Here is a 12,944-nt window from a genome sequence, read left to right as displayed (position 1 = left end):
TTGTTTGATTATTGTTCTCAAAACTATTGTTATCCAATATTTACCTAGACCTCAAATCGTTCATCACCAACACTTGATGGGTTTCAGCAATACCCAACTCCCACGGCAAACCTGCTGACTTGATGCCAGTCCACGAGCTAGCACCAGTGCCGCCGTCGTGGCCAGAAATGACAATATGCTCAGCCTTACCCTTCGCAACGCCAGATGCCACAACGCCCACTCCAACCTCCGATACCAGCTTTACGCTGATGCGAGCTTTCGGGTTGGCACACTTCAAATCATAGATCAGTTCAGCTAAATCTTCAATGGAATAGATATCGTGATGCGGTGGAGGCGAAATCAGTCCCACGCCGGCCACCGAATGACGCGTTTTGGCAATATCCGCTGTAACCTTGTAGCCAGGCAGTTCACCTCCCTCTCCAGGCTTAGCTCCTTGAGCCATTTTGATCTGCAGATCGTCCGCGTTGGCAACGTAAGCGGCAGTTACACCGAAACGACCGGATGCAACCTGCTTGATGGCGGATCGTTGACTGTTTTTGGGATCTTGGTGCAGATATCTATCGGCATCTTCACCTCCCTCACCGGTGTTACTCTTGCCACCGATGCGGTTCATGGAAATGGCAAGGGTAGAATGTGCTTCGAGCGAAATACTGCCAAAGCTCATAGCCCCGGTGACGAACCGTTTGACAATTTCGCTGGCTGACTCGACCTCAGATATGTCAATTTTGGGACGACCTTTGATCAATTCTAGTTGACCACGCAAAGCACACAGCTGAACGCTTTGCATCGTTGTATCACGGAAGCGGGCATAGGCTCCCTTATTTTCATTTATAGAGGCTTCCTGAAGAGCGGCAATTGCAGCCGGCTCGTTAAGGTGGCCTTCACCGCCAGCTCTCCAGTGGTATTGACCGGGATTTCGAAGGATTTTCATATCAACACTATGCTTACCGTAGATCAGTTCATGTCGTTGAAGGCCTTCCTGGGCAAGAACTTCCAAACTGACGCCCCCAATGCGAGACTGAGTACCTCGGAAGCAGAAATCAATCACATCGGATCCCATTCCGACGGCCTCAAAAATCTGCGCACCTTTGTAGGATTGAAGGGTCGAGATACCCATTTTGGCCATAACTTTCAGGATGCCCGTTTCAACGGCTTGTGCGTATGATTTGTAGATAGTTTCGTTTGTCAGCGACGGGTCGATAACAGTTTCGTCACGCAACGCTTCCGCCAGTTCGAATACCAGATAGGGGCAGATGGCATCGGCACCATATCCCAAAAGTACACACATCTGGTGAACTTCACGTGCTTCTCCCGTTTCGACTAAAAGACCGACCTTCATGCGTAGACGTCCTTCGATTAGATGATGATGCACTGCACCCAGGGCGAGCAGGGCCGAAACTGGCGCTCGATCTTTACTGGAAGCACGATCAGACAGCATTATCAACTGATAGTCTCCCTTGGCGGCATTATGCGCTTCCATACACACACGGCGTAGAGCCGTGAGATAGCCATCGGGTCCTTCTTTGGCTGGGAATGTGATATCGATCACCCTGGTCTTCCATCCGCGGTGCTCATTCCGCTTGAGAATTTCTGCGTCCGGGATGCTTAGGATCGGGTTATCCAGCCAGATTCGATGAACCTGCGATGGCGTTGCACACAATAGGTTAGCTTCCGGTCCAACTGGGCACTGCAGAGACATGATGATCTTTTCACTGTAATGGAAACAGAATGTTAATAGGAGTTTCGTGACCGATTTTCTGCCTGCAGATCTTACCGGAATGGGTCAATCGGTGGGTTGGTAACCTGGGCGAATAGTTGCTTGAAGTAGTCATATGGCAATGGTTGGAATGCAGAAAGACAGGCTAGTGGAGCATCGTTACCCATCGATCCGAGGGCTTCCTTCTTGTCTTTGATCATAGGAAGTAGCAGCATGTGGATGGTTTCAGTGGTGTAGGCGTACAACTGTAGTCGCGGATCCATCATACCACGCTCTTCCTCCGGGGGACGATAGCCACTCAAATCGGTGCAATGGTTTCGATCCTCAGCGGCTTGACGGATTTCATCCATAGTTATCTATAAATGACGGTCAGAAACTGACATTAGACGAACTCGCTTATATTGTTCTATGAGTGTTCAAGGGATCAACGCAATTAGGCATTCTAACGTGGAGGCTGCGAGTATTAGGATCATGCTACGGTGGAATCAGCAGAATTAGGGATGGTGCAAACAAACACAAATACTTAACTAGGTAACCAACAACTACAAACAACAATTTTGGGGGCCAATTTGGAAACTTACCATCTTTAGTAGGTTAGATTGAGCCGAAAATATTGGTATATTTTTGAAATATTTGATTGTGTGATAAATGTGAAGGATGAAACAGAGAGAAAATACAGAAACGATTAATATGTGTTTCATAGTTCAGTGTTAAATGCGTTCGAAATTTGAGTATGTGATATTGGTTTGTTGATGGTGATTTACAACGCCTTCGTGTGTCATGAGGTGTTTTGTGAGAATGGTGGTTAGTTTCTACCTGATGGATGTGGACAGGCACATATGGACAACGAGTAGCTGAAATTCGAAATTGCAGTTGGTTATTTGAAGACATATTCGAAGCTTACCTGCTGCTGTAGCCATTCCGAGTGTGGACGAGAGATGGCAATCTGCGACTTTAATTCGACGTCCTGAATTAGCGCTTTCTTCTCCGTGTCCACCAAAAGCATACGGCCTGGCTTGAGACGACTCTATTGATTTTTTTTTATATAATAATTCGCAATCAAACCACAAACGATTCGATTCCAAAAGAGAATTGAAATTGACATATTAGAATCGTTTTTGTTCTGGTGGGACGGCAAGTGTGTTTTAGAGGGAGAGCCTTAACAAAAAAAGAGCAACAATGAAAATTCACTTAACTCTACCAGAGTTAAAAATTACCGGTTAATCTTTTACTCTGATGGGCATTGTTCCACGAAACGCGCCGGATGCGCCTTTCGGGCCTATCAAATGTGATGATACGATTTGTGTGTATGAGTTATAAAGATCTACAAAAAATAAAAGCATATAAGTCAAATTCCAAATATTCTACCTTGAGCGTGACGTCTTTAGGATCTACGTCATATACACCAACTTCCGATGCCATGATCAGCAGGTTGTCACGCGTCACGTAGAATCGGGACGGACGAAGCCCGTTTCGATCGAGAATCGCTCCGATGTAGCGTCCGTCGGTGAAGGAAATCAGTGCCGGTCCATCCCAGGGTTCCATGATACAGGCGGACCAGTGGTAAAAGTCGCGTTTCTCCTGCGACATGGTGCGATCGTTTTGCCACGCTTCCGGAACCATAGTCATGACGGCCTATATGAATTAGGATGATGGATACGTTCATATCTGGGTCCGAATGTAATCTCGAAATTGCAGTTTCCTTACCTCCGGAAGCGAACGGTTGCCCACTTGAGTCAAAAACTCCAGCACACAATCGCATGACCCCGAATCGGACAGATTTGGTTCTACCACCGGGTACAGCTTCTTCAAATCATCTCCGAACTGCTCGCTCTTCATGACGCCTTCACGTGCCTTCATGAAATTGACGTTACCGCGAAGGGTATTGATCTCCCCGTTATGTGCCAGGACACGCAACGGATGGGCACGTTCCCACGATGGGAAGGTGTTGGTGCTGAAGCGAGTATGCACCAACGCCAAATAGGTCATAAAATCTGGGTTCAAGAGATCAACATAATACTCCCAAAGTTGGTCCGAAGTGAATAGACCCTTGTAGACGATGGTCTTGGTTGAAAGCGAACAGATGTAGAATCGCCGTCCTGGGCGGACCAGCTCATGGGTGGCACGCTTGCGCAGGACGAAAACGTGTCGCTTGAAGGTTTCCTCATCGACATCGGCCGTAACGAAGACCTGCTGCGACATTGGCTCGCTCTTGCGGGCCACCGCACCGACCGCTTCCTGGTTAGTCGGAACATCACGCCAGCAGATCACCCGTATTCCGAGGCTCTCCGCCAACGAGTTGAAGTCCTTTTTGGCCTCTTCGTGGGTATTCTTATCCAGGTAGAAAATACCAGTGGCATAACGACCCAGTTCCGGTAACTGTATACCACGGGATGCTCTGAAAAGAAAAGCAAATACCGACGGCGTGAGATAACTGCTCGGTCATTGTGGAGTCACGTGCTCCTTATGAAGTGGTTTTTATTTGCCATTAAATTAAACGATTCGCAATATAGTGAGAGCTCGTTGAAGGCGATAACGGATGCTTTGCATATTTTCTGCATCGTGTTTATTTTTCGTGACGTCGTTCATCGTCTGTGGTGAGACGTTTGTATACCAAACAGACCCGTTTACTTTTTAATCAATGATGTGTTCAAGATGCATTTGACGTAGATGCTTGTATCAGCACGAATCAATGTTTCCCATCCAATACATTTAACGCTTTGACCTACAGAAACAATCCACACACTATAGTGCGCAAAACAGGAACCAAATGCACCTGGCAAATAGCGGATTGTACGTACATCGGGGCCTCCTTCAGCTCAGTCGGTAAAGGCGCAGCTAATAAAGCAAGACAATGCTGGAGGCGGCTGGGTTCGATTTCCGATACGGTCTAGGAATTTTTCGGGTTGAAACATCTCTCGACTGCCCTGGGCATATAGAGTTTGATTGTACTTGCCCGTACAATAATACTAATGGGGACGGGTTTGGGCCGGAGGGTCTCACAATTTTATGCCAACACGTAGAGTTTACGATTAATGAATAAACAAATTCTACGTTACTTAGTTCATGAGTTATGAATTTTCAAAGTACGTGATGTCCGGAAAAATCCGAATACTTTAACTAAAATTTTCCGGAAAAATTAACCACCCTGAACTTTTTGAATTTTTTGTTTCGCTCATAAAGGGCGAACACGAAATTATTGCGACACCGAAAATGTCATGCCAATTTTCTTATAATGTTTAGAATCAAACCAAAATTTTAGGGTAGTTTTATACATATATTTACTTCAAAAATCAAAAGAAAAGTTAATCGATGGAGCCTTGAGTGTAAAATTGAACGCATTTTCGCTTGATGCCCTCCATCAAAGTCTTTACAGTGTCATCCGGTACCAGTTTCTCAGTTTTTTTTTTCATTTTCTTAACATGTCCTTCTCGTCTTTGATTGTCTTCTTGCTCTTCCGAAGTTCCCGTTTCATTATTGCCCAGTACTGCTCCACCGGGCGCAGCTCCGGACAGTTTGGCGGATTCATGTCCTTTGGAACAAAATGGACAGAATTGGCCTCATACCACTCCAGGACACTTTTAGAATAGTGGCATGATGCCAAATCTGGCCAAAATAGCGGAGCTTCGTCGTGCTGCTGCAAGAACGGCAAAAGGCGCTTCTCGAGGCACTCAGATTTGTAGATCTCGCCATTTACTGTGCCCTTTGTCACGAAAAGCTCACTCCTCAGTCCGCAAGAGCAAATGAGATATTTGGAGGCGAACTTCGATATTTTCTTCTTCTTAAATTTGTCGTCCACATCGAACTGGCTCTTGCCGGTGAAAAACTCCAACCCCGGAATTTGCTTAAAATCGGCTTTTATATACGTTTCGTCGTCCATCACACAGCAGCCATATTTTGTCAGCATCTTCTCGTAGAGCTTCCGTCCCCGAGTTTTAGCCGTCGATTGTTGCCGCTCATCGCGGTTTGGGAAGTTCTGTACCTTGTATGTATGTAGTCCAGCTCTCTTCTTTGCATTCTGGACGTAGCTCTGCGACATGCCGATCTTTTTAGCCAAATCACGGCTTGAGACGTTGGGATTTGCTTTAATCATCCGCTTCACCTTTCCCTCCGTCTTTTTGTTCTCCGGTCCCGGTTTTCTTCCAGCTCCTTTGCCGTGGTCCAACGTCAACAGCTCCTGGAACCGCTTCAACACTCTGGAGACGGTTGAATGGTGAATGTTCAACTTCTTTCCAACTGCCGGTGCGACAGGTCAGGAAATTCCAGGTGTTTGGAAAGAATTTGTTCTCTCAACTCGCGTTGGTTCACCTCCATTTTCGTTGAATCGAAAAACACAACTTCGAGTTTGACAGCATGTACACAATACACATCAATGAGAAAGTGTGCAAAATTTGGTTGATTTTTACCCAATGGTAAAAAAGTTATGCCCTGTTGAATGTGTCGCAATAATTTAGTGTTCGCCCTTTATAACCATACATTCTACTTGTGGGCAAAATTTAAAATTTTCTGAGACCATAATTTAAAAAAAAAACTCTAATACAAAAACAGTATCCGGAACCGGATAGTTTTTTGGAGTATATTCTAATTTAATTATTTTGTTTGTTTGTATTACTTCTGCGTGAATTTAACGATTTACATAGTTGAAGATGCTAAGCGTCAAATAACAGACTTAAAAATTTGAGAATGTCTTCAATTGGCCGTGGGGATACAAAGAAAATCTGTCAATGTTACTTAAGACCTAATGGACTGTTCTGCTAGAATTGTTTTTTTTTTAAGACATTTGTAATATGTAAAACATACTATATAAAAACTTTATACGATATAAAAGATACCCTCAAATACCGTAAGCTACAAAATAGAACTAAAGTTCCAATTAGGAAATAGTGCTGAGAATAACTTTAATCATAATATTCAACTATCAAAGTTAACTGCATTATCAAAAATACCCCGTTTCACAATACTACCTTAGAAAGATCTCAATAACTGAAAGTGCTCAAGGAACACTAAGTTGAGAGCCGGCGTAAACTCCAAATAGGGACGTAATAAATTCAAAGAAGAAGAACATACGTAGGCCCCAAGTATTGGTATGATAAAAGTTTGTTATCAATGGTTCACCACACACAGGTTTCACTTTTGCACATGGTGCGCGATAAGAAGTGCGACGGCACGATTCTCGTGATGCGCTTATCGAAGCAGTCTGTACACGAGCGCTATTTTCAGCGACGACCTACGACGTACTTTCTTATCTCTCTGGGACTGCGCCGTTGAGCGTACAGTATCAATCCACATGAATGGTCTGGTCAATTGATGGTACCGGTGCGGTAGCACGGCGACCGGCTGGCGGTGGCGCGTCCTGGTCATCATTAAACAATGTTCAAATTAGCCTGGTGATGCCAAATTAACGACAATTTAAAACACTTCTGAATTCGCGGTCGGAAAAATCCGGTTGCCTGTTGATAGCGCAGTTGGTTGGAGTGTAGATACACCATTGATTACTACCGCGAGTATCACGTCGGTGGCGCGTGATTTTCAGGTGCCTCGATTGAGTGGAATATTTTTTGGCAACGGTGCATTCCAGTTCAATGTACGCCAATTAGAAGTTCGTGTTGATAATTTTTTTCTGCTCTATTTAATGAATGAATCAGCGGATGGAATGCATGGCACCATTTGCCGTTGAATTCGGTCAAGGAATGACTTTGAAATGACCGTCGACAGTGTTAATTATCGTCGAATGTGGAGTTATCTTGTTTCGTGCAAATATATGTGCCAACGCGTGACAAGTATGTCATAGAAAATGGGAACAAAAGATGCAAAGATACAGATGGATTCACTTTTTGCGCACAGTGTAAGGTGGCATTTTAGCTTTGGAAAAATCTTTATAAAATTTTTAAAGTTTACCTCGTTTCGAAAATTATCATATCTACTAGGGTGAACTGAATATTTAATCGCGATTGTTTGCCGTAGAGGCCGATTTACATAGGCAATGTTTGCTGCTGAACTGCACTGCTGATTGATTTATTGCACAGCATTCTGACGTTCCATGAATAAATAGCTCTCCAATGAATAACAAGTAGCTTTACTTGCATACATTTGTTGTACATTCCATCTTTGATAAATTTGTCTAATGAACTAGAGCTGTTTTGTTGTTACACTATTTCTGACTTATTTGGTTTTATTTGATGTATAAATGGCTCCTCAAATTTATGGACTCTTCGTCTATATTAAAATGGCATTAAGGTAACCCCCTCTAGAATTGATACTACAATTACTTATTTTCCTTAAACATCAAAATTGTTAGCTAAATACCTAATTGAGAGGTTAGACAAATAAATTTAGCCCCTTAGGATTTTTCCTTAGCAATGATGCATTTTTTCCTAGATTGGTAATATTTTTTCCCACAACATTGTATCAGACGTGATTTCGATTGAAAGTGACGTTTCGTACTATAATTTATTGAAAAATATCATACTGAGCAAACGCACTTCGACAGGTTTTTCTTGAAATGTTGTTGATATTAGAACAGAAGGTTAACACGCAGTTCAGATGGAAACGTTGCTGAAGAAATTAGACAAGAACGAAAATAGTCACACTCACGTGACAAATTTCGAGCCATGTATTAAAAGGCTGATTTCTTGACAATTTCTTGACAATTCTATGGATTGGAATGAATATAACAGCAGACAGCAGATGAATGTAAACAAACAAAAACTGCATATGTGTGTGTTACATCGTGATAAATCCCATAGAAGCGTGGATGCTGCTTAAATTTACTAGAATACGTAAATTTCCCTACGCCATTTTGAAGAAATTGGCAAGATTAAAAATAACAAAGTTTTAGCTCAAATGTGAATGATTGTCCATCACAAACAATTATGAAAAGTTTCAAACAAGTTGGAAAAGGTTGAATCTGAAATTCATTTAGTTTGCTATTGGGCCTTAAATGCTCCATTACGCATTTCCCACTAAACTGGACAAAACAAAAAGTGTGTTAAAAGTACCAGATTCCGTCTTGGGGTCGTCGTTGCACTTGTCGCTTATGGGACAAGGAATGAGAATACCGAAGACACCAAGACAATTCGAGAGAAACGTGCATTTTTATCGGTCATTTTTCAATGGTAGTCTAGTTTAAGTTGCAATCAACAATTTCATTTCCGGTCATTTTAAATGTAAATTTACTTAAAATAGCACAAGAATTAATCAAAGATAGACAGAGGTTTTGTTGTTTGCTCATATCTATGCCATTTTGCGACATGTTTTTGATCTTTACAGGTAATTTGAAAGGTATTGACTGAAATTTAGTTTGTAGGTAACTGGTTTAATATATTTTACATTTTTTGTTTACTAAAACTTTACTTTAAGTTGCATCATTTTCCAAAATTCACACTGAATATTCATGACTGACTTTCTCAGAACTGGTTCAGCCAAATTTTGAAATAAAAATGGAAGTAGAACGCTTATCCTATACCCATCAAGGAACGTCTGTGAAAATTTGGTTAACATTTTTAGAATATGGTTTAAATATAAAAAATAGTATGATGATCCACATAGCAACGAAGTAAGGTACATTTATTGCATTTCAAATACTGCAAAGGGAACTGCCAAACACGTTTGCTGAAAACAGCCAAATAATTTATTTGATACTCTTGAAATTCTTGAGTAGCAAACAACATCAAATAATCGTCGCTTGTTGTGATCGTACTTGACCACTGGAATAGACGATTTATGTGATATGACGCATCAATACACATGGACTTTTTTTTATCTCCCGGACAAGTTCCTTCAGAATAAGTTCTGGATCAAGTCTAGTAGGGGAAAAAATTATGCATTAGGTCATACTATTTCAAACAAATTTTATTAAAGAAACTGATCATTTAAAGTACATCCCGGATGCCTCCCGGAATCTCTTTGAGAACAAATAAAGTGGAAAGGATCTATTTTATGAAAAAAAAAACGAGCTTGGAGGCTTTCATAGGACTTCTCGGAAAGTATCTTTGACTTTACTGGGATATCCGTTAGGCTTCCCAAGGAAGTCCATAAGGACCTGAGGCTTCCTATGATTAACGGGGATAGTTCCTCAATAATGACCTCATCTACTTTGAGCTGCATGACCCTCTGGTTAAGCATTTTCAGAATGGTCGGAGCAAAACTCTTTTTCGACCACTTGCAGCATGTACATGATAGGTACTCGACTACTACGGAGCAAATTCGCTGCTCTTTATACATGGCTCATATAGACGCATTTCGCGCCAAATCGAATCAAAGCTGGCAGCACCCTCTCAGATTTCAATAAAATTTTCTGGATGTGTAGACTTTGACTAAATAAGCACTTTTGCATACTCAGTTTTTCCAAAATTTATCTAGACTAACATTTGAGAAGGGCCAAACTTTTTCTGCCGTTTTTTTTCAAAAAAATATTATGGAAAAATGACAACTCCAACAAAAATATGTTGTATGGATGACTTTTAGGAAATTGTTTGACTGCTGCTTGCATGAAATCAACTTTAGTTTTATAGTGCTCATAGGTAGAATGAAGTGGTAGGTATATAATGTTAATGGTTTAGGTATAAATAACAGAAGGGCATATAAAATTATGATGCGATACGTTGACTTCCCAAATCGTTGTTGATTCGAAAGAAGATCTCAATTTAAATTTTAATCATACCTAATTCTTTATGGATAATTTGAGCTAAGAATTCTAAGTTGCTATAGGAGTATCAGATTTTGCCTCAGTAGTAGGCAATATAATCAATTGTATTATTTTCTTATGATATAGGCCCTTTTCATATGAAATCCTCGATTAATCCAAGTGATTAGTTGCTGATTAGACAAAATTGAATCACAAATGGAGCTTCATTGGGTTCTGAGATGATTTTGAGCGTCACTGGTTTAGTTTTGTGTAAAAATGGTACGTTAAAAAAATCAGTTCAGACATGAAAAAGTTCTTGTAAGAAAAACTTGTTTTCCTTAAAAGTGCCCAGCTCGCGATGTATGGATGGTTGGTAGTAAACATAATTACCTATCTTGAGGCAAAGTTTCATCCAAATCAAACATGGCCATTTTTTTAAATAGACTTTAAATTTTAAAAATCGTTTTTTTTCAGTGTAGGTCTCAAATAAAAAATTTTCCAGTATTTTTTTCGATAACTTGGACAATTTCCTAAAAGTCATTCATGCAACACATTTTTGTAGGAGTTGTAATTTTTCCATAATATTTTTTTGAAAAAAATCGCAGAAAAAGTTTGGCCCTTCTCAAATGTTAGTCTAGATAAATTTTGGAAAAACTAAGTATGCAAAGTAGCATATTTAGTCAAGGTCCACACATCCAGAAAGTTTCATTGAAATCTGAGAGGGTGCTGCCAGCTTCGAATACGATTTGGCGCGAAATGCGTCTATAGGCTCACATAGGTGGCAAGTCATCAGAACTCTCATATCCCCCCTATAAATTTATTTTCTTTAAAGAGAATCCTCGTTCAATTCATTTGTAACATATACTCATACATGCGGCCCGAGGTTCCAATGAGGTGAGAATATTTCCCTTGGAACAAAAATCGGACAACTAGACCTAGATCATGGTTCGCCGTGCAAAACTCTTATTTCAAATTGGTCCTCTCAGAGGCCGACTTCGCTCAAAAATATAAAAAATTCGTGCTCTCATTTCTAATGATCACGTTTCATTACTAAATAATTTTATTTATTTTCGGGATGAAATACCAATGATGGCAGCCCTACAAAATATTTAACTTGTACACAGCAAAAAAATAATTTTGATATCACGTCAAAGTGGATGCACTACAATCATGTCGAAAATATGGTGTAATATTACTTGCTAAAAAGGACAAAATTATCATTAATACAATGCATGAACTGACATTACGCTGCTTTTACTGCATTTGTATATTTATGTGGTCATAAAAATTACATGAAATTTTCGACATGATTGTAGTGCATCCACTTTGATGTGATATCAAAATTATTTTTTTGCTGTGTAGTTTGCATTATTTACATTGACAAATGAACTTCTCCAGTTAACAATGATATAGCATGGTTACTATGACCATTCCTCAGATCCGGAGATATTTTTGTAAGTTTCCAAAATTACCAATGGTGTTTCCGGGCATGCCACTGTTAATATATTTGAGGTGAAATATGTGTTATTTCTAGCCAAGGAAAATTTAAAATTGTGGTTGTCATCACTTATATGAAGAAGTGACTTTCCTCAGCACAGAATCATGTAGAAAGGTTCCTATTCCTGAGATCCGGATCCTTTTTTCAGATGCCAATGGACCTATTTCTATGATTTGAAATTCTAATCTAATCTAATATATGAGATTATGTATATGGACAAGTGACCTTCTCCAAAATTGAACCATGCAGCATGAATCCTTTGGCCATTCCTGCAATGCATAATGCCAATGAACCAACTTCATTTACATTTGATGTAAAATATCCATGATCTCATTCTGACTTTTGTCTAAAATTGTAGTTTTGTTTATTTATATGGAGATTTGAACATCGTCGACACAGAACCTTTCTATTTCTGAGATCCAGAATAGTTTTCGGAACTGCCTTTAGGTCAACTTCAATTATATTTGAGATGAAATATGAGCGATCGCAGTTCTGGTAGGTTTTTAAATTGTTATTTTCATGGAGAACTTATTTTTAAAATTGTATTGTTTCATTTGGGAAGATTTGGGAACTTTGGTTTGCCATAGAACAGGTTCAAAGTCTTTCCTAAATGGAAACTTTATAAATCTTCAAAGAACATTAGAGCAATTATTCCGCTCCTAAGTATTTATTTTGGAGCAAATTCCATCTTTGCCACCTGCTGAGTACGGTGCTGTACTTAGTACATTCCCTATTCACCGTTCTAATTTAACTTTAAACGTTTAGCCTTTCCCGAGTCCTGAACAAAGTTTTGTAGAAAACGTAGACGGGTCTGGGTCGCTCATGTGAGCATGCGCAATGTGTCGTGTAATCGATTTGCGCTCTATCGTTGCGTCCGTGTTTGGGATTTTTCGTTACATATCTGAATTTTGATTTTTTAATGTAACCCCCAGTATAGAAATTAAAGACGTAGTCCTACGACAAAATTGATGTGTTTGCTACGTCACATCATATAAATAAATTTCTTCTGTAAATATGGTTCAGAATTCTGAAAAAGCTGATACGAGATCCAGAAACAAAGAAACCTGAGATGAGCATTATTTACTTGCCACATGAAAGTTTTT

At 40.3% G+C, this 12,944-nt stretch overlaps 1 protein-coding gene across 4 annotated transcripts in view; it reads right to left on the bottom strand.

The window, feature by feature from the left end:
- The window catches only part of LOC135700310 (uncharacterized), a 57,651-nt gene that overhangs the window by 3,756 nt on the left and 40,951 nt on the right, over window positions 1-12,944 (bottom strand). For all 4 annotated transcript variants that reach the window (XM_065220778.1, XM_065220779.1, XM_065220777.1 and 1 more), the window contains exons 4-8: window positions 3,425-4,115; window positions 3,086-3,352; window positions 2,622-2,744; window positions 1,775-2,073; window positions 45-1,712 (exon numbers count right to left, since the gene is read on the bottom strand). In XM_065220778.1, coding sequence (XP_065076850.1) covers window positions 45-1,712; window positions 1,775-2,073; window positions 2,622-2,744; window positions 3,086-3,352; window positions 3,425-4,115 — 3,048 coding nt within the window. The remainder of the gene's footprint in view (window positions 1-44; window positions 1,713-1,774; window positions 2,074-2,621; window positions 2,745-3,085; window positions 3,353-3,424; window positions 4,116-12,944) is intronic.

The sequence above is a fragment of the Ochlerotatus camptorhynchus genome, unplaced genomic scaffold, assembly GCF_037179485.1.
Source record: "Ochlerotatus camptorhynchus isolate MF236.1 unplaced genomic scaffold, CSIRO-AGI_Acam_v1.1 ptg000132l, whole genome shotgun sequence".
In the NCBI taxonomy this organism is placed as follows: domain Eukaryota; kingdom Metazoa; phylum Arthropoda; class Insecta; order Diptera; family Culicidae; genus Ochlerotatus; species Ochlerotatus camptorhynchus.
The sequence above is the reverse complement of the archived record's forward strand: the minus strand, read 5'-3'. Positions and strand labels throughout refer to the sequence as shown.